Source organism: Corvus cornix, chromosome Z (assembly GCF_000738735.6).
Source record: "Corvus cornix cornix isolate S_Up_H32 chromosome Z, ASM73873v5, whole genome shotgun sequence".
Taxonomy (NCBI): domain Eukaryota; kingdom Metazoa; phylum Chordata; class Aves; order Passeriformes; family Corvidae; genus Corvus; species Corvus cornix.
Genome location: NC_046357.1, coordinates 75,363,433 through 75,383,521, shown reverse-complemented (window position 1 = coordinate 75,383,521; position 20,089 = coordinate 75,363,433). Strand labels below are relative to the sequence as shown.

At 45.8% G+C, this 20,089-nt stretch overlaps 2 protein-coding genes across 2 annotated transcripts in view; both read left to right on the top strand.

Moving 5' to 3' along the window:
* Nucleotides 1-40: 40 nt before the first annotated feature.
* On the top strand, nt 41-2,726 carry AK6 (adenylate kinase 6). Its single transcript, XM_039566499.1, has 5 exons — nt 41-142; nt 701-793; nt 1,479-1,537; nt 1,620-1,765; nt 1,898-2,726. The coding sequence occupies exons 1-5, from the start codon at nt 115-117 to the stop codon at nt 2,085-2,087; spliced, it is 516 nt and encodes a 171-aa protein (XP_039422433.1). The 5' UTR covers nt 41-114; the 3' UTR covers nt 2,088-2,726.
* A 382-nt stretch (nt 2,727-3,108) lies between these two features.
* Nucleotides 3,109-20,089, top strand: part of ZFYVE16 (zinc finger FYVE-type containing 16) — a 36,807-nt gene continuing 19,826 nt past the window's right edge. Inside the window, exons 1-12 of the mRNA XM_039567593.1 lie at nt 3,109-3,515; nt 3,738-4,123; nt 5,204-5,262; nt 5,883-5,969; nt 6,836-6,913; nt 7,598-7,683; nt 9,654-9,736; nt 10,272-10,387; nt 10,882-10,989; nt 11,973-12,159; nt 13,336-13,451; nt 13,543-13,859. Of these exons, the coding sequence (XP_039423527.1) occupies nt 3,847-4,123; nt 5,204-5,262; nt 5,883-5,969; nt 6,836-6,913; nt 7,598-7,683; nt 9,654-9,736; nt 10,272-10,387; nt 10,882-10,989; nt 11,973-12,159; nt 13,336-13,451; nt 13,543-13,859 (1,514 nt within the window). The 5' untranslated portion in view covers nt 3,109-3,515; nt 3,738-3,846. The remainder of the gene's footprint in view (nt 3,516-3,737; nt 4,124-5,203; nt 5,263-5,882; nt 5,970-6,835; nt 6,914-7,597; nt 7,684-9,653; nt 9,737-10,271; nt 10,388-10,881; nt 10,990-11,972; nt 12,160-13,335; nt 13,452-13,542; nt 13,860-20,089) is intronic.

Below are 20,089 nucleotides of genomic sequence, written 5' to 3'. Positions count from 1 at the left end.
CTCCGGCTCTTAGCTGTCCGCGGCGCGCCGGGCAGCGCGGTGACGCCATCGGCGCGCGCCGGCGGCGACGGAAGCCCCCGCGCACGTGTCTCCAAGGCGACGGGCGGCGGCGCCATGAGGCGGCCGAACCTGCTGATCACCGGTGGGCACCGCGGCGGCACCGGGGCGGCACCGGGGTGGTGTGGGGTCCCAGCCCGGGGTGGTGTGGGGTGTGCGGTCCCAGCCTGGGCTCATCGGGGTCCCAGGCCTGGCCGATCCCGAGGTGATTCGGGGCGTGGAGTCCTAGCCCGGGGTGATTTGGGGTCTGGGGCCCCGGCCCCATGACAGCCCGGGGTGATTTCGGTTGTGAGGCTCCAGCCTGGCTGATTTGGGGTGCGGGGTCCCATCCCGGGATGATTTTGCTCTAATCCATGAACTCGGGGCTCCTCCGTATTACCTCAGGGTTTTCAAACGAATGGAGATTTCCCTTTGAACCCTCACGGTGTGAGAGACATTCTTGCACACAGTCAAGAGTTCTCTCCCTGTTTTCCTGTCTCACTCTCCTCGCCTGTTTCTCTTGGTCCTGCAGCTTTTTGCCCCGTTTTTCATCACATGAGCTCTCCCATGTTGGCTGTCAAAAGGTTCCAGTTCCCCTGGTGGGGGGTATTTGAGGGGACGTGCGAGCTCTCCCCTTACCCTTTCCTGTGGATTTGGTCTCCAGGCACTCCGGGTGTTGGGAAAACCACCCTGGGAAAGGAGCTGGCATCCAGAGCGGGGCTGAGCTATGTCAACGTGGGGGACTTGGCAAAGGAAGGTGCTGTATCACAGGAGTGTCCCGAGCACGGGGGACGTTCTGCTCTGCGTGACTGTGCTCGTGGTGTCTGGGAGCCCCTCCACGTGTGTCTGGTGGCTGGGACAGCTGGGGTGTGCAGCTGGAGAGGAGAAGGCTCTGGGAGACCTTCCAGAGCCTAAAGGGTCTCCAGGAGAGCTGGAGAGGGGCTTTGGGCAAGGGCCTGGAGTGCCAGGACAAGGGGGAATGGCTTCCCAGTGCCAGAGGGCAGGGCTGGATGGGATATTGGGAAGGAATTGTTCCCTGGCAGGGTGGGCATGCCCTGGCACAGGGTGCCCAGAGCAGCTGTGGCTGCCCCTGGCTCCCTGGCAGTGCCCAAGGCCAGGCTGGACATTGGGGCTTGGAGCAGCCTGGGATAGTGGGAGGTGGTGGCAAGGTGTGTCAGTGGACGAGCTTTCAGGTGCCTCCCACCCAAACCATTCTGTGATTCTATATAAATTAAATGAATTTACTTCAGCAGGGGTTTCTGTAGCAGCATACTCGGTGTTAATAAATAACAAACTCATCCTTAGATGGATTTGTAAACAAGGTGTTCCCTACCCTGAGCTCTGTCTTTTGTCTGCAAACTCCTGAGACAGACATAACAATGTGAATTACTTGTGGTAACTACTCTGCTTCCCCACAAACCTCCGCGGATTCTCTGCTGCAGGAGAGCTCTACGAAGGTTTTGATGAGGAGTATGACTGCCCCATTCTGGATGAAGACAGGGTAAGTCCAACCGCTGGACCCCCCCTCGGTATTTTGGCTGTGCAGTGCCAGGCAAGCCTGCCTCTGTCTTTTCTTTGTGCAGGTGATTGATGAACTCGAGGATAGGATGAGCGAGGGAGGAGTGATTGTGGATTACCACGGCTGTGACTTCTTCCCTGAGCGCTGGTTCCACATTGTGTTTGTTCTTCGCACAGAAAATTCGTTTCTGTATGACAGGCTGGAAAGCAGGTGTGTCACTGGGGTAAATAAGGAGTGAAGTGCTGTTGTGTGACTTCACTTAGGGTATAAGTCACCGATTCTCAAAAAAAGGCCTCTGTTTCTCTGTACCTCAGACTGTCTCTTGGTGCTCTTGCTCTCTAGGGGCTACACGGGGAAGAAGCTGCAAGACAACATTCAATGTGAAATTTTTCAGACTCTCTATGAGGAAGCTGTGTTGTCATATAAAAAGGAAATTGTTCACCAGTTACCCAGCAACACTCCAGAGGACCTAGAGAGAAATTTGGATCAGATTATGCAATGGATTGAGCAATGGATGAAGGACAACAACTGACTTTGGGTGAAACAGTAACTGCTGGGTCTCTTCTTGGGAGGGAGGGTTTAATAAATGGTATTCATAATTCTTGTATTATAAATGAACATGGATTTTGTTGTGACTGGATATAGCTGGGGAGTAGAAGAAGGTTCAGAGTGGCCAGGTTTGTGAGGGTTTGTAACAACACCCTGGAGAGGCAACAGCAGAACTGATACAAGTGAGGGAAGGATGAAGATCACGCATTGCCCTGAGTAGCAGGAGCTATGTTCAGTAACTGAGAATTCTTTTGACCTTACAATTAAAACCAAACCTGCAAGACAACTGTAAAATCCTGATAGCTGGTGGCAGCTGAGGCATGTTTGATTTCCAGAGGGTGGAACAATGTCCTGAAAGGAGTTAGTTTGATGTGGAGTTGTGAGACTAAAACCTGCAGTGCTCCACTCTGGCCTTGGGCATGTGAGGAGAACGCAGAGTGAGAGGGTTTGGTACAGGTTGAGGTGAGTCCTTTGTTTCTGAGGGAAAAGAAGTGATGTGAGAGTTATTTCAAAATGATTGCACAGAACTTTGGAGGTTCCTTTGTGTGTAAGGAAACATTGGCTATGTTTGTACTGGTCTGGAGTGTTTAACAATAAACTTTCTTTCTCCTTTTTCTCTGTATTCCCCATTCCCTGTACAGTTATGGAATATATACATCACTGCAGGATTACCCAGGAAATGCATCACTTGTCAGGATAAACCTGCAGTGAACCTAAACATGGTCACAGTTCTGTTCTGATTGCTATTAAAGCCTGGGCCCCGGGGGGGCAGGGCTGTACAAGGAAGAGAAAACCTTTCTTCAGTGAAGAGCTGCTTGGAAAGAAAGCCTTTTGTGAAAGATCCCGTAGGAAGTGCTTGCTTATAAACCCTTTATATACATGAGTTTAGATAGTAAAACAACTTTCTTTAAGATTTTTGTTGTAAAGAGTGTTGTTGTTACATATTTACTATTTTATTTTTTATTCCGTATTTGCTGTTGGTTTGGTTTTTTTTTTTTTTGGTGACACTTGCAGAGCAATACTGCAACAGCGATTTGATGATATTATAAACCAAAATGGTGAAAAACAGTGAGTTTCCCTGGAGAATTGGGCCCAGGCATTGCGGAAGCTCGGGCAGAGATTGGCCTAGAGTAGGAAACAGGTGGAGGGTGTTCTTGGGGTGTCAGGACAATCCCAGTCCTTGAGAACACTTGGAGTGACCACGCCTGGGTAAGCTCAGGTCGCGTTCCCCCAGCTGCCCGACGCCGGTCAGCGCTGTGCTGGGGACGGGGCTGCACAGACAATGCGGACCGCTAATAAAAATTAAAAATAAACAAACCCCTCCTTCCGAGGAGCCTGCGGGGAGCTCCCGGAGCCGCCGCGTCCCTCCCGCCCCGGGGCGGGACCGGCAGCGCCGGCTGCGGCCGCGCAGGTGGGTCGGGGGCTGCGGGCGGGGTGCGGGGCCGGGGCTGCGGGGCCGGCGGTGCCCGGGGTTCCCCGGGGGTCTCCCGAGGCTCTGCCCCCGGCCGGGGTCCCACCGCGGGGATTTGGCAGCCCCGAGCCGCCGGCGGAGCGGCCGCGCTCCGGCAGCCTCGCGTTTCTCACTTGGGTCTTGTCCTGCTGCTGTAAACACGGAGCTTTCCTGTTTTCCCAGATAAAGTACGGGCGTTGCGGGAGGCGCTGTTCGCCGGTAGGTGAAGGGCCTTCGGTCAGGAAAAAAACCCCAAAGCAACCAAAAACCCGAAAAGAAGCAGGAGGAGAAGATGGAGGAAGCAGAAGAGGATGACATGACCTGTGGAGACTTGGGGAATGGACTTGGGAGAAGACCGGGCGGTGTTTATGAAGGGGAAAACTTAAAAAATTCCTATTCAATTAGATCTAGGAAGGGATCTGGAAAAGCTTGTAATGTCCCCTTGTCAGCAAAGACAGGGGAGGAAAGTGATGCTGCAGCTCTTCCTGGTCCAAAACGAAACAGCGTTTACGATGGATCCCTCAAAAAACTGGGAACTGCTCCCAGTTCCACACGACAGAATAGCTGTGGTAAGAGTAATTTGGAAGTTAATTATTCACCATGATACAAATTTCTGTTAGTGAAAGTGAGCCGTTCAGCTGCTTCACAAAGTGCCATCAAGTTTAATTCAAACCACTTGCCAAAATCCCTGGAGGGTTCCAGTGCCTGCTGGGATCTTCCTCCTTCATCCCAGGACATCAGGGGCAGAATTGCTTCTCAGTGGTCGAGGCAGTGACCATTCTTAGTGTAAAAGATCCACTTTTAAAGTGTTTAATTTTGCATTTGAAAGTGACATGTGGCAAAGAGCATCCTGTCAGGGGTGTACTTGCGTGGGTATATACGTGAATGGCATTGCTTGGACTCCTGGTTTAAGTAAGTGAAAGTCTTCCTAAAGATGGTATCTAAAGCTTGCAGCTAAATATTCAAAATCTTATTTGCTCTTCAGTTGAAATTAGTGAATTGGCTTACTTTAGGGGTTAGGAAGTCGTTTTTAGAACCTGCATTGGCACTCATCTTTTTTTGTGAAGGCAATGCTGCTGTTAAAACACTCAAGTGTAGGCAGTGCTGTTCATTACAATCCAGCTACTTTCCTGTCAAATTTTAATATTTTGACTGAGGTATTTCTGTGTAACTAACTTATTTCTCTCCTTTAAATAATTCCCCATTATCCTCTCCACAGTAAGCTGAGCTATCTCTGTCTCTTGAAAATTGCCCCTACTTCTAAATAGTGCTAGCTACTGTTGCTTTGAGTGAGGTTGTTGAATGAAAAGTTACAGTCGGAAAAGAATCCAAAAAGTTAATTTTTTAAAATTAAGATGGCAGTTTTGCTGCGTTTATTTTAAAGGAAATTATAGAATATTTGTCTTTATGTCTCTTTACAACAGACATTTCTCCCCCATTTAACTTCTTTAACTGTGAAGCACTGTGTTTGACATTTGTATTGATGTATTTCTTAAATCTATGTATTAGCTCCACAAGAAAAAACCCCAAAACACAAAGATGAAAATTCACCTTTGTATATTACCTATTTTCAAGGTAAAAGCCCCACCTTTTTTTTTCTTTAAATATTACAACATCTTACCATTTAGTATCTTCTATTAATCCTACAGAATCTAATACTGAAGTGTCAAATGAAGAACTAAAGCAACAACTTCGGGAAGCTCTAGAGGTTGGTAACAGTGCCCAGGGTGCTGCTCTCCAAATCTGCATTTCCTTTCAATGTAGCAAGAGGATCTTGGAATGCTGAGAGACTTGGATGGACCCAGGTTCTTGAAATTAAAGTGGTAGTTGGAAGCTTCATTAAATTTTATGTCAGGATATCATAGTGTGAGGGGGGCTTTATGTTCTGGGGGCTTTGTTTGTTTGTGTTTGTTTTTTAGGGGGCAGAGAAAGTATTTTAAAAGATGTGGAGAGTATTGAAGGTACTGTTGTACTTTTCTAGCAGATGTTTATTTTTTATTAAGCTTTGGGGCTTGAAAATCTGCAGTGTAAACAATCTTTGGATTTTTAGTCTGCGTTTTTGTTGAAAGGTAGCTAACAGTCCATTTTTATTTTACTGTGGTTAAATGTGTTGAGGTGTTGGCATCACAGCCAGCTGACTTCCACTGTAAAAATACACATTTCATCTGCACTGTGTTCTTTAACCTCAGGTGAGCCCATGAAAAGACTTCATACAGGTAAAACAGAGGTTTGTTTTTTGAGGAGGGCAGATTTGCATTGCTGTTACCATCGAATCCTAACAGGAGCACGTTGGTTTTTGCTCAGTGTATCTACTTTGTTTTACTTCAGGAAGTTGAAATTTTGAAAGCTGAGCTTGAAGCTTCTCAAAGACAGCTTGAAGGAAAAGATGAAGCTCTAAGAATCCTGCAGAGCATGGTAGGAGCTGTTCAGAAATCACTTGGTGGTAACAAGGAAAACAGAGGAAATCTGCTGCTGCTCCTCATCGAAACCTCAAAAACCTTAAGGCCTTCCCAGGGCTGCAATTTAAATCATTGAGTCTGCAGGTGTCTATAGATTTGCCTCTGCAATTTACTGGAAATAGTGTGTTATTTAAGAAGACTTTACTGTTGTAGCAATTGTCATAATTTTATCTTTGAGGATTCTTGAGGCTTTATCTATTGAACATAAAATTAAGGCCTTTTCCCAGTCCCTTATATTGAAGATTTTGCCAGTGCTTGTAATCCTGCTGCAAAGCACGAGTACTTTGAGTTGACTGCTCCATTTGTTGCCCTAGAGGACAGTATGCCTTATATGTCAGGTCGTTCTTTTGTTCACAATTTGTAGTATTTTTATTCTCTTCCATAACAAATTCTGCTGAAATCAGTTCCTGGGATTTAGCCTACTTATGTAACCCATTTCTAGTTGTGCAGTTTATACTCTCACATATTTGTAGCAAGTTAGGCCTGGATCAAAGCTTAGGTGTGTTGTAACCCAGTTCTTTAAGATGTGATTTTCTGCACGAGCCGTGAAGAAGACATGATCTCAAGTTAAATGATGCTGCACTGTCAATAGCTGAGGTTATGGGATTGAAACCCAAGTCTGTTATGCAAGTGAGTGACTTGAAATCAGAACCCTCTGGGGCTCACAAGTGAGTTGCTGGTGTTTGTAACTCTGCACACTGCTCTTTAACTATGAACATGTAAATGTCTCCAGGTGTAAAACTGAAAACTAAGTCAGTTTAATCACAGTATTTGACAGAGTTGCATTTTGGGTTTTGGTTTGATTATTTGTTAATCTTGCAGGCAGTATTTGATAAAGCCACGAGTCATACAAAAGCAATGCTTCAGAAAACTGAGGAAGAAAAGAGGACTCTAGAGAAGGTAGGTGTGGGTGTTTCCTTCACACAGAGAAGCCCATGGCTATTAAAAAGGGGTTATCAGGCTGTTTATTTAAATCAGTGCATACCTGACATTAATTCCAGGGCTTTTATAAAAGGAACTCCTCTTCCCTTCTAGTAGAATGGGAAATGTTAATGTATCACTCTCTGATCTAGACCTTTCCATGCTATAGTGTGTACAAATAATACCTGAAAACTAGCAGTTCTTCCTGTACTTTCAGATGGTGTTTGTTGTGGGTTCCAGTTGCTCAGAGTGAGCTGCACAACTCCTTAGTGATTCAGCTGAGGCTTCCCAAGGGCTCTAAGAAATGGGTTCCCAGTTTTCATTGGGAAGGTGGGGAGGAAGAGGAAGGTGGCGTTGAGCTACCTTGTTAAACTGAGTTTTTTGCTTTGTTCCTCCTACTGTTGTTCTGTCCCACATAATAGGAATGAGACAGGGAAATGTGGCAGCGTGGGTTTGTCTTTGTTGTAGGCCTCTAGAAGCATTAGTTCTGTAACAGACTGGAATCCACAGGTCAGTGATGCAGAACCTTTGGTGTCTGGTACCACATTTGTTATCAGCAGTGTCACAGATTGTCACTGAGATCTCTGCCAAACCCAGCATCCCTGGCATCCTTTTGAGGGGAGCCCTGTAATGCGCTGCTGCAAGTTTGTTTTGTTTCCACAGGAAATAAATATTTTGCAATGGGAAATTGAATTTGATCAGGACAGATTTAAAAACATAGAAGACACGTGGACCGAAAAATATGACAGGTATTTGACCTACACTGTATATTGCTGGGGTTTTTGTTTGATTTTTAAGAAATGCCCTGACTGCTCTGTCATCTGTTTTCTGTTCCAAACTTGGCTCCTCAGGTTCTTTGGGGTTTTGTATTTTCCCAATTCCCTTCCAAATTCTGGAAGATTTTGATTTTTCACACTAGTAACAGTTGTATTTTTCAATTAAAACTTCTGGAATTATTGTCCTTTTTTTTTTTTTTTTTAATGTGTCTGTAGGCTGGCTTTGCTAGGCTGAGGTTTTTTTCATCATATGACGTTAGCCAGCTGGAGACTCATTATCCTTATTTACCTTAACTGTAGATGAGGCAGAGGAAATAATGGTATATGTATGCATGTGGAAGTATAATTTCCTGGTTAATCATTTCTTTATTGTCTTGCACTGTAGGTCTGGGCATGAGTACAGGGAAAATGGAGTGCTTTAGAGAGAGGCTGATCAAGAGGTTCTTTATTAAATAAGAGTCACCCTGGGTGGACAGCGGGTGTGGTTGGGCAAGAAGAATGTACCAGAGGCACTAAACTAATGATACATAACAGATGTTGAAAAATGGGACCAGCAGACTCACTCATTTTCATGTAGAAATTGTATCTCTGAAGTCTACCCGTCAGAGGAGTTGTTACTGTCATTATTTGTTATTATTATTGCTGTTGTTGTTATCATTCAGCATGTATTTTTATTTTAATACGTTTCAGCTTTGAATCAAAGAATAAGCCACAAGTTTACAAACTATACTACAGATACATTTGTCAAGGCATGTCTCTTGAAAAGCCTCTCCTGGCTGAGTAGGTTGGAAGTGTAGCTGTGCAGTTTTGAGCCACAAAACTGGTGTTGACTGTTGAAAGATAGAGACATAGCTTCAGAAAACTGCCAGCCAGGGGCTCAGCCTGCTTTGCAAAACATCTGATATTCTTCTGATAGTTTTCTGACATCTGAGGCAGCAGGACAAGAAGAATGTGCATTTTCCTTTGGTTTTTTCCAAGTGAAATAATTCAGACTAGGCTGCATTTAGTGAGGAGCTGAGGAGATGCAGCAAATAAATTGTATTGCTTTGACATTTAGGGCATCAGATTGCCACTGTTCTGTTCAAGACAGAAATACTTCAAGGAAAAATGCATTATCAGTGCATATTGTGTGTTCTCACGTTGCAACACCTGAAGGCACAGCTGTTCTTGAGAACAGGATTCAGACTACAGGAAGTTTACAGACCAGAGCTGTCACATCTCTAATATCAGTTTTGTTCTTTCAAGGAAGTAGGAAATTTCTAGCAAGTGTTTCAGAGGTTCATAATTTCCAATTTATTTGCATTTCTAATGGGAATGTGGCACTTACAGTGATCTCTTGTTAAAGCTGTTGTCACCACCTACTTACATGGGAATGATTTTTTCTTTTTTAACATTCAGTTGAGCATACCTGGTTGGGTTTGGAGTATGAGGGTGTGGTGTCACGAACAGGGCAAGCCTGTTGGAGCAGCCCGTGGTGCCAGGGGGGCAGAGCACCCTCAGGGTGAGCACAGAGGTTCCTGGCAGTGCTCCATGGGTGCCGAGGGCTGAGCACACAGCCCCAGCCTGGTGCTCCCTGCCGTACTGGCCTGGGTCAGCAGGACTGGCACCTTGCTTACCGGCCCCTGGCCAGCAGGTTTGCTTCTGACAGCATAATGCAGATTATCAGTACAGATATTATGGGAAAATACTGTAACTTTTTCCATAAAAAATACCAAAAGTGAGAAAACTGGTGGAGTGATACTCCATGGTTAATAGCTGGTCAAACCTAGTACTCAACTCCTTCCACTTTTGTTTTTTTTTCTTCCATCTTTTAAGTAATCCTAATTTTAATTTGTGAAAATATTAGATACTGTGTTTCAACAGGTTATTTCTTAAATTATTGAGTGCCCATTTAAAAATGTTGTTTAAAAATACAATAAAGCCACTTTCTAACTTCTCTACAGGATATACTGTGAAAATGCAGCTCTTAAGGAAGCATTGAAACTGAGGACAGAAGAAGTTAAAACACTTAAAGCTGAAAATGCAAGTAAGCCACCAACAGCTATTCCTCTGAATACAGTTTTTCAGGAATAACTCAGGATGTAGCTGTGATAGAAGCTTCCTGTGGGCATCAGTGTCTTGTTGCTGGCAGCTGATCTTAGTGGATATGCAGGAGCCTGGAAGTTAAACTGAAAAGTAGCTAGGGCAGATCAGAGTGCTCAAGTCCCTTTCCCCTTTTTTATGCCTTCCAAAAAGCTTTAAAATAGCTGACTTAAATCAGTACTTCCCCAATGTTGTGCTGCTCTGAATGAGTGGCTGCCTGACTTTTAAGTGTACAAGGAGATGAGCACCCAGTCCTGAGGCAGAGCAGTACAGGAAATGGTCTCTCTCTAAGTGGGTCATTACTTCTGGGAGAACACAGAAGAAAAAACAACTGGGATATGAGTTTCTACTTCGACACTCTCATCATGTTTCTAAACTGGTGCTTGGACTGTAAAACTGCTTCATTTGGGTGTAGTTGAACTCAGAAATTAGGAAATGGGAGCAGCAGACTTTTGTAATCTCTTTGTTTTATTTTGTAGCCCTGAACCGGCAGTGCTTGGAACTGCTTGCAATGCTAGATGTGAAACAACAGAAAATTTTTCAGGAGAACATGTCGTTGAACAAAAGTGACATTACTGATTTTACAGGTCTTGAAGTAAGTATTGTTTATGTTTTTTTCAAACTGGCTGCTTCAGAGATCTGTATTCAAAATACATTGAGAAAATTCATTGCTCATTGTATATCCCTTTATTTGGACCCATTTTTAGCTAATTAGAACATGCCTTTGCATGCCTGTTAGTCAGTTTTCTTCCTTCTGGTCCACCTTGCAAAGAAAGATCAGATAGAAGAAGCATCAAGCTATTTTTCACAAGCCAAGGTGCTTATTTCTCTTCTTCCTAGCACTTAAACCCTGCTTGCTCGTGCTTTACTGAGCACAGTAATATCCCAGTGAGGTCTGCAGGGCGTGGCTCACGCAGCTGTCAGGTTTTGCCTGAAAAGCACACCTCTCATTGAGTGTCAGAAGCGATCGTCTCCACCTCTCGCACCTTGCTCCCGCTGACTGACACTCCCTGTGTAGTTTCAGGGTGGTTTTTTTTGCTGGCATCTCTGTAAGCGAATCCTTACCTGTGGTTTGTTTTGGGTTTTAAGCTGGCGGTGCTCGGAGCCTGCACCTGCAGTACTGCTGAGGGGCAGCCTTGTCCCTGTGCCAAAGTGGCAGCTCTCACTCGAAAGCAACTCCTTCATCTCAAGCAAGAGGTAATGAGGCCTGGCTGGGTGGGGACAAGGAGGGGCTGCTCCTGCTCCGATCCAAACAAAGCCAGAAACGCTCCACCACTGCTTACACAAATGCAGGTGTTTCACACCCAGAACTGATCTCAGAAATAATGTAAAGTTTGTTTGTGATGCTTGTAATGCCCTAACCTCTGCTGGTAGAAAAGTTTTAATTATATCAACTCAGCTTTACTAGTAAAAAAAAAATTAGCATTATTTTTTCTTCTTCCCATCTTTTTTAATCTAAAAAAAAGAGAACACACCCTAAGTGTATGCACTCCATGAATGTGCACACTGTGCATGTGGACTGGCACTGAGCCTTTTCCTTCCTTCCTGGCAGTGCATTTCACCCTTCCCTTGTATTGGCATCAGCACCCACAGTCTGCTCACCCAGCTAGGTCAGCAAGCTGATCTTGCTGGAAAATACCTATTTACCTCATGCTTAAATCAGTGACATGAATTTTAAGCTCCTGATTTTTTTCAATGTAGTGAGATGGTGTGGATTTAGAATTTTTCTTCTAATCTGTGTTCGACTCTGCAAATGTGGTAACCATCCTTGTGGTCCTGCTGCAGAAGTTCCAGTTCACTAACTGGTTTTGAAAATAGGTACTGGCCTGTCCCTTATGATCCCTGATACAGATTCCAATCTCTTGTTCCTTTTGCTCCTGGCCCAGCTGTTATGGGACATTATTGTCCTCCTCAAGCTCTCTCCATGTGCAGAGATAAATACACAGCGATGCTTGTGTAGATGGCTGGTGGTGTGAACATGTGCAGACAGTGAAGAGTAAGGACTTCAATACATATTTCAAAACACATTTCTTTACACGTCAGGAAAACCCTTTGGTTCCTACTACTGCTTCCTTGATTATATTTACTTGCAAGTTGTCTGTTTCTTAATATTCATTTTAAATCTGCTTTTGCTTCCAAATTAGCTAACATACTTTAAATTTCCCCTGAATTAAAACCAGATTGAAAATCTGAAGAAGAGTAAGGATGAAGCATATATCATGGCAGATGCCTTCAGAATTGCATTTGAGCAGCAACTGATGCAGAGGCAGGACCAGGCCCTGAGGCTGGCAGAAGTGATAAACATGAAGAAGGAAACAAAATTTGCAAACTGGAGACGTCTGCGAGGCACTGGTAGCTGGGCAATCTGTGTGTCCGTGGGGGTGGACTGGCAAGGGAAGGAGCAGGAGCCAGGAGCACCTCTCCTGGTGTTAAATGTGTGCTGGTGGCTCAGCTGCTGACTGAGGGTTATGGACAGCTACTGAGAAAAACTGACATCTGGCTGTTCTAAGTGCTTCTCTGTTGTTTGGGGATTTTTACTGAGCTCTATGTAAGAGTTGGGGAAGGAGGAGAAAAGCAAAGAAAAAAAAAATTGGGGCTTTTTTAGCTCCAAATGGGGTATTGAGCAACCTGGTCTAGTGGAAGGTGTGGAACGAGATGAGCTCTAAGGTCTCTTCTAACTCACGCCATTCTATGATTCACTGGAGTACAAAACAGATTTTTTTGTCCTGTTTTTCCTTAAACATTTTTAACCTTTTATTATGCATGTGTATCAATACTAGTGTCTATTAGTGTTCTTACACTAATGCAGAGTTACAAAGTCCTGTGTAAAACAGGAGGAATTCTAATCTGTAAAGTAAGAATAATTCTAGTAATCTTTTGTTCTTTCAAAAAAATAAAGGGATAAAGAGAAGTATTTAAGTGCTTACATTATGGTCAAAACCACTGCACACTTTAGGAGCAGCACAGTGCATTTGTTTTGACCATTGGCCAGGAGCTGCTAGGCTTAGAAATGTGGTGTGTCTTCCAGATTCCTTGGGCACTCCTGGAGTGTAGTACTACAGCAGCATAACCTTTACTAGCTGTTTCCCCTAAACTGACACCATTGCTTTCAGGCTCCATTACCTGGTACATACATCCCATTATTTTAATGTATTTTACTGTTTTTAGAAATCTTACTAACTTGTAAGTGACCTATGTCAGAATCTTTGGCTTTTTTTCAGGCTACTTACTGTTCAAAAACAGATTTCCATGAAGTTTAACTAGCTCTCAAAAGTGTATTTTTCATAGAGCACAAAGAATTTTCAGTTTGCCAGTGTGTAAGGTCTGTGTAGCCTTTATGTGACAGCAGGAGTAGTGCTGCATGGTAGGAACCTGCCGTGTCCCATGCAGTGGGAGAAGCTGCAGCTTGCATTGCCCTTCCTGATGAGATCATTCAGATCCAGGTTTACAAGTGCCCGTTTTATCCCAAAGTCCTGTTTCCCTTCCTAAGCTGTTCTGCATTTGATGTACTTCTGTTTTCCTTAGAGCGTGTCAAGCTACAAGGGAACAAGAACAATCTGGGGCAGAAGCTGTCCAGCCTGCTCTCGTCAGATGGGGACTGCAGGAAGGTTGAGGAGCTGGACAATCCCCAGGAAATCCTGAGGATGTTGATAGATCTGGTCAGTATTTGGTTCGGCTCTTCGGAGCGTATGCATGTTTACACACCCTGAGCTGACAGATGGCCTCTTCTCCTTTCTGTTGACCACACAGGTGAACGACAAGGAGGAGGCCCTGGCGCACCAGCGCAAGGTCAGCTACATGCTGGCACGGGCTGCCGAGGCCAGGGAGGCCGCGCTTGGCCAGGATGAGGGGCACACGGGAGGAAGGTGTCGGCTCGGAGCCCAGGGCCCGCTGGCTCCCCCTCACACCGGCAGCCATCGCCTCCTGGCCCTGAGCTGCTCTCCTGCCCTGCCCCACACAGGAGCGGCCCTAGCAGGGCTCCGAAAGTCGCTCTCCTGGCCCTCGGCGCTCGGGGATGGACGCGGGCCGAGCGGGGTGGCCAGGGGGCTGTGCAAGCTCTCGCTGTAGCCACGCGTGGGGGCAGCTCAGCTTTATAACAAAGAAACTTCTTGTGGAAACACCAGAAACTGTGCTGTGATTGCATCACTGTGGGGCTGATGTCATCAGCGCAGACAGGGAGCAGGGCTGATGGAGCCGGAGTGACGTCACTGTGGGGGCAGTGATGTCATCAGCGCAGACAGGGAGCGGGGCTGAGGGGGGCTGATGGAGCCGGAGTGACGTCACTGTGGGGGCAGTGATGTCATCAGTGCAGACAGGGAGCGGGGCTGATGGAGCTGGAGTGACGTCACTGTGGGGGGGAGTGATGTCATCAGCGCAGACAGGGAGCGGGGCTGAGGGGGGCTGATGGAGCCGGAGTGACGTCACTGTGGGGGCAGTGATGTCATCAGCGCAGACAGGGAGCGGGGCTGAGGGGGGCTGATGGAGCCGGAGTGACGTCACTGTGGGGGCAGTGATGTCATCAGCGCAGGCAGGGAGCGGGGCTGAGGGGGGCTGATGGAGCCGGAGTGACGTCACCGCGGGGTCTGAGAGGTGTGACATCGTGAGAGCCAAGTAGGCGGGGGCGCCCCCTGCCGGCGGGGCGCAGGACGAAAAGGGGGTGTGACCTGCAGCGGAAGCTCCGCCCCCTCCCACAGGCCCCGCCCCTTCCCGCTGTCTGTCCCATTGGCGACTCCGCACCCGTGCGCTGTCAATCACAGGCATGTCTCCGCCCATTTCTCTATGCCACGCCCCTTTTACGCTGTCTATCAGACGCGTGGCCCCGCCCTCCCCGGGGCCACGCCCCTCTCCGGCTGCGGCGGGAGGCGCAGGCGCGGGGTGGGACCGGGCGCGGTCTCTGTGACGTCACGCGCGGGTGTGGCCGCGCAGGCGCGGCGCACGCAGCGAAGGGTCGAGGCCGCCGCCCGGAGCCGCCGGCGGGGCCGGGGCCGGGGCGGGCCCTGAGGGGAGACGGCCCCGAACCGGCCGGGTGAGGTCGGGGCGACGCGCCTGTGGGAGTCTGTCCTCTGGCTGAGTTTGCCTGGGTGGGTTATTTGCCCCCGGAGGTTTGGGGATGTTGGTGATATTATTGCTTAGTGCCGTTCCGTTTGTTTCTATATACGGTATATAGAGTAAAATATATATGCAGAAAATATTATGTAGGGTATATGGAGTAAATACATGGTATATAAGGTAAAATATATGAGATTATATGTGTTATCGAGAATACATGTATGGTATATAGCGTGTAATGGACAGTCTTACACTGTATGCTTACAGACATTAGCAGAGTGTAAAACGTCCTGAATCTGTCTTTAAATACAAGCAGTAATGGCAGAGACCTGGTCATTAACACCTTCTGGGGGCATGGCAGGGGGTCCAGCTGGCTGCTGGAGCCGGGTGCTGTCAGTGCTCTGTGGCTGAGGTGCTCTGATGTGAACACTGGCTCGTTAATAATGCACATCAGAGCAAACGGGGTGTTGTGCGAACAGTGACTTCCACTGAGGAGTGATCTGCCTGACCTGCTGCAGTGCCATTCTCTAGACTCATTTTCTGTCACTAAGTGATAAGTGCTGGTGGAAGTGGTGGTGGCACAGGGCACCGTGCGTGGGTTGTGTTTGTCCAGGGCAGCCGGTGGGTTCCTCAGCAGTGGGACTGGCTGCTGCTACCGTTGCTGTGCTGGACACGCTGAGAACCAGAACTGGTCAGTTTTCTGGCTCCAGGTTACTGTGTGGAGGTCTGGGCTTCATGGCAGAAGAGAAGAATCTACAGAAGGGGGTCCAGTGGAGGCCAGAGAGGTGATCTGGAGTCTGGAGCAGCTCTGTGATGAGCAGAGACTGCGGGAGCTGGGCCTGGCCAGGCCGGAGAAGGGAAGGCTGAGAGGGGATCCCATCAATCCATACAAACGCCTCCGAGGGCTGCCAGAGGATGGTGCCAGGCTCTGTTCCGTGCTGCCAGGGACAGGATGGGGAGCAGTGGCCATAAAATAAACCACACCGAGTTCCAGCCCAGCAGGAGGAAGAGCTTCTGTCCATGGAGGGGCAGAGGCCTGGAACAGCTGCCCAGGGAGGGCCTGGAGTGTCCCTCTCTGGAGACATCCCAAGGCCAGCTGGACACGTTCCTGTGCCACTGCTCCAGGGGACCCTGCCTGGGGTTGGGCAGGGGCTTGGGCTGGGTGAGCTCCAGAGGTCCCTTCCAACCCTAATAATTCAGGGATCCTGTTATTCTCTGGGTGGTGTGAGTAATGCTGTTCTCAGTTCAGGGGAGTGGGGTTTTATGGGTGGATGCATGAAAGAAAATCCTCAGAAGCTGAAGGTGGTGTGGAATAGAGCTGTGAGGTGGTGATGTCGTCACGCTCCTGGTGGAGTTCTGTCCTTCTGAAGAGTCTGTGGTGAACTACGAGAATGGCATTATTCAAGCAGGACTATTTGTTGTGGTGTGTCCTGTAAGCTTGTCCTTATATGTCTGAAAACTTCTGCAGCTTTCCTCTTCACCCTGTGATTCAGCTCCTAAACTTGCTGTGGCAGCAGCCACCTCAGCTTTTGGTTTGGACAGTAAGTTGTTTTGATCAGCAAGATTCATTTTTGTTTTCATATGAGTTTTTCACGCAGGGTTTGTTCAGTTGTACTGGACTTCTCTGTCAGGCTGATTGCTGATAAGCTCTGTGGGCAGTTGTTCCCTTAAACTTTTTGTCCGTAGGGCCTCAGGTCTATGGGTTGCATATGGTGTTGGGTATGGGAGGGGGCTGAGAAGGAAAAAGCTGGTAATTAATTCCTTTAGTACCCTTAGTGTGGGGGAAGAGGCACACCGTGCTCCATGAGCGTTTCACTGTGAACTTAGTGCTTAGTGGTCATGTTTATATTGGAGGTTTTGTTCTACTTGTGGTAGTTGCTGGGGTGGTAAGGTGGAAAATACCGTTTTAATCTTCTTACAATCCTCAGTACAGCTTTCTGCTCAGGCTAAATATAATGATTAAACACAGTGATGGAGCTGAAGCAACGTAGCTGTGCAGCGAGCAAAGAGACTTCATTTCTGGTAATCAGAATAAAGGTGGCTTCTGTGGTCATCTCCTGGAGTGGAGACCCATGTGCCCCTGTTTGTGTGTTCCTTTGTCTCTAAACCCCAGCTTGAGCAGTTTTACACGTTTTGTGTAAAAGCAGGCCTGATGCTGTAACAAACTGCAGATCTGGTGGTGCCCATATGTGCTAACACTGCAGAGAGTGGTTTTCAGGGATTCTTGGACACCAAAAGGTAGCTTGTCTTCAGACCTTGAATTGGTTAGTTGGTAATAATTAACTTATTCATTATGTTTTGCAAGTTATCACCACTGGAAACTGCTAATTACCTCCATTTATAGAGACTGTATCTGGAAAAAAAACCCTGATAATCCATCCTGTCAGTTGGCCACTCAATATCCCAGCAACCTAGTGTTATCGTCTCCTTTAAGTAAGAGTGTGTTGAGAAATATCCAGTGGAATGTTGGTTTTGAACTCTGGAATATGTTCCTGTTATGTTAGAAGGGATAAGTAATTTATAAAGGATATAAAAGAAGTGTTGAAGTCTATGAGGTGTTTTTAAATGCCCTGTCACACTTGCAGTCAGTACAGCCATCGAGATCTCAGGATTTGCATTCCACAGTTAATAGTTAACAGTTTTAATGTGGTAGAATTACTGCCTCTGTTTGCTAGGTCTGTGTGCAGTTTAGAGTGCTCTGTTAGGAGTGTGTCAGCCCGTGTGTTGGAGGTCTGAGATGAGCCTGTTCAGAGACACACCGAAGGTTTTTCTGGAGAAGTGGCACATCCAGTGTGCACTTCTTTGGTAGTACGTTTTGTGCTTTGATTGTTATTTTCCTATTTTGAGATGGACTGCTATTTTATCTTCAAGTCTCCTTGTACATGAATATTTAATCTATCTTTGTGTGAAAGCATATAGTCTGTAACAGACAGTGATTTAAATATTGTTTAAAAGTCTGGAAAAAAAAATCTATACAATAGAACTGGTGAGACCCTTAAGTTGTATTTCCCCTTGCACTGTTAGGGACTTACTGCCTCAGATGAAGTTATAAGCATTAAGTTTATTTTTAAAAAATACTGATCTGTGAACCAGTTTAGAGAGTGTCTAATGAGTGCATTCAGAGCTCTAAAAACCATGTTTAGAAAACAACAGTTCTGCCTACCTAAAAAACATGTACGGTGGTGGTGCTCCTGGTTTCCGATAGGAAGAATATAGTGTAATTTTTTTGTTACAAGTATAAGTTTTAAAAGTATCTGTTCAGAACAAATGCAGTTTGCTGAAGCACATGGTTCAGCCAGACCCTTTACTGGCAAGCAGCCATTTAATTAAAATGTGTCACCAGAGCTTTTTCTTGGCTTCTAGTCCATTAATGTAAACACTGGGACAGGCTGTAGGCAAATCCAAGCAGCAGAAAAGAAAACTTGTTCATCTCGCTGAAAGAGGATTTGAAACATGAGAAACTAGAAGGCTTTTACAATTCTTGGGTGATGCAGACACATGGAGTCGGACAGAGAGGTGCAAGAGAGACAAGGGGTTGCTGCTGGTCTGCCCTGTTTTGGGGGTTTTGGTTTTGTTGTGAGTTTCAGTTTTCTGCTTGTAGCCCTATTGTAGAAAACCTGAAAGCCTATGAAAAATTTGAGGAAAAAGTAATGAAACTAGGAATACTGTATGTAGTAGTTTTTCAAGGTTAGGTTCGTTACTCAAAATACTTTACCAAGACAAATAACCATTTTATTTCAAAAATAGATTTAACTAAACAAAGCAACATTGCTGGGTTGGCAGACTGAGGAGTGATAGTTTTCTGAGCTCTCTGTTGAAGTGAGTTAATCTGTATTAAATAGACGTAAATATTTGCATATGATTTTAGTTCTACAGTTCTTTGCATTGAGTTCTTCCTTTATTTGGGGAGTTTAGTGGGCCAACTAAATGCACCCTTCTAATTAGTATTATAGTCTAATAATAGATAGTGTTGTAATCTAATAATGCCCTTATGCTTAAACCAGAATTTGTTGTGTATCTCTCAAGAGTGCAAACCAATGAATATTCTGTAGGTGTTTTTAAGTAAATGACAAAGGTAGATGAAATAATTACTTGGCTCTCCTCTATATTTTCTTTGAAATATGAAAGGTTTTTTGTTTTTTATAAGCTTCTGTCAGTATTGATATCTGTGATATCTGGTGAGATTGTGTAATAAATACCTACAGAGAACACAAATCAGCATTACGCATCTTCTGATCCCCGGTTTTCTTGTAACCCTTCAATATTTCTTGTTTATGTGGTCTATTTGACTATTGACTGTCCACAGATACGTGCTTTAGGGATGGGATCTGTGCTTTGATGTCTCTCAGTGAATCACCAAAAGCAGTTAATTGTGTAAGGTTCTTAATTGAAATAACTTCCAGTTCATGTTGTTGCATCCCCCTTGCTGAGAGGTCGTGATTGTTACAGGAAAGATCTGTATTCAGATGGGTGAGAAGAAGGGGCCCTAAGTCTGTGCTTGCTGCTCGTTGGGCGCTCTAGACAGCTGTGAGGGACTTGTATTAGAGTGCAGCCTGAAGATCGTGGCTGTGACTAATTAATGGCTATGGATATCAAAACAGTGATATATTGTTCATTTTTGGCTTACATATGGGCACAAAGTACTGCATTACTGTGTATTTGTTTCACCTTTCTTACGCTTTGCAAGTCTCTATTTGAACTACACATTGCCTTAAAGTGTTCTTGTCATGTGCATATTAGTGTGGTAAATAATTACACCATTTGTGGTGAACAATTACATATTAATATGAGTTAGTGCTCCTGATCTGAACTATTCAGGGAGGGGAAACCTTAGAGCTTACGGGGGGAAGCAAGGCATAGCATCTAGATCTGCAGCTGTGGAGCGGCCCAAGTGATGTGAGAGGATTTAAGTATTTGTTTGGGCTCTAAGCTTTTAGAAGAATGACTGGGCATTACTAGGTGGTCAGAATATCAGTTGCATTGGGGTAGGGTGTGAAGTCAGCCAGTGCAGAGACTGAATGCACTGATAAAAGCAGAAGGAAAGCTAGACAGGTCTCTGCAGGTGTAGTTTCCAGACATTAGACTAAATGGATCTCAGTCCCTTCAGTTTGCTCAAGGGAAGTGTAAATATTGATTTTTGATAGGCAGTTGCACTCTATGGGTGTTCAGCCATGAAAAAAAGATGTGCAGTTGGAAAGCAATTCAGAGTGTCCAGAAAGGCATAACATTGAGTGGCTGGAAAGGTTCA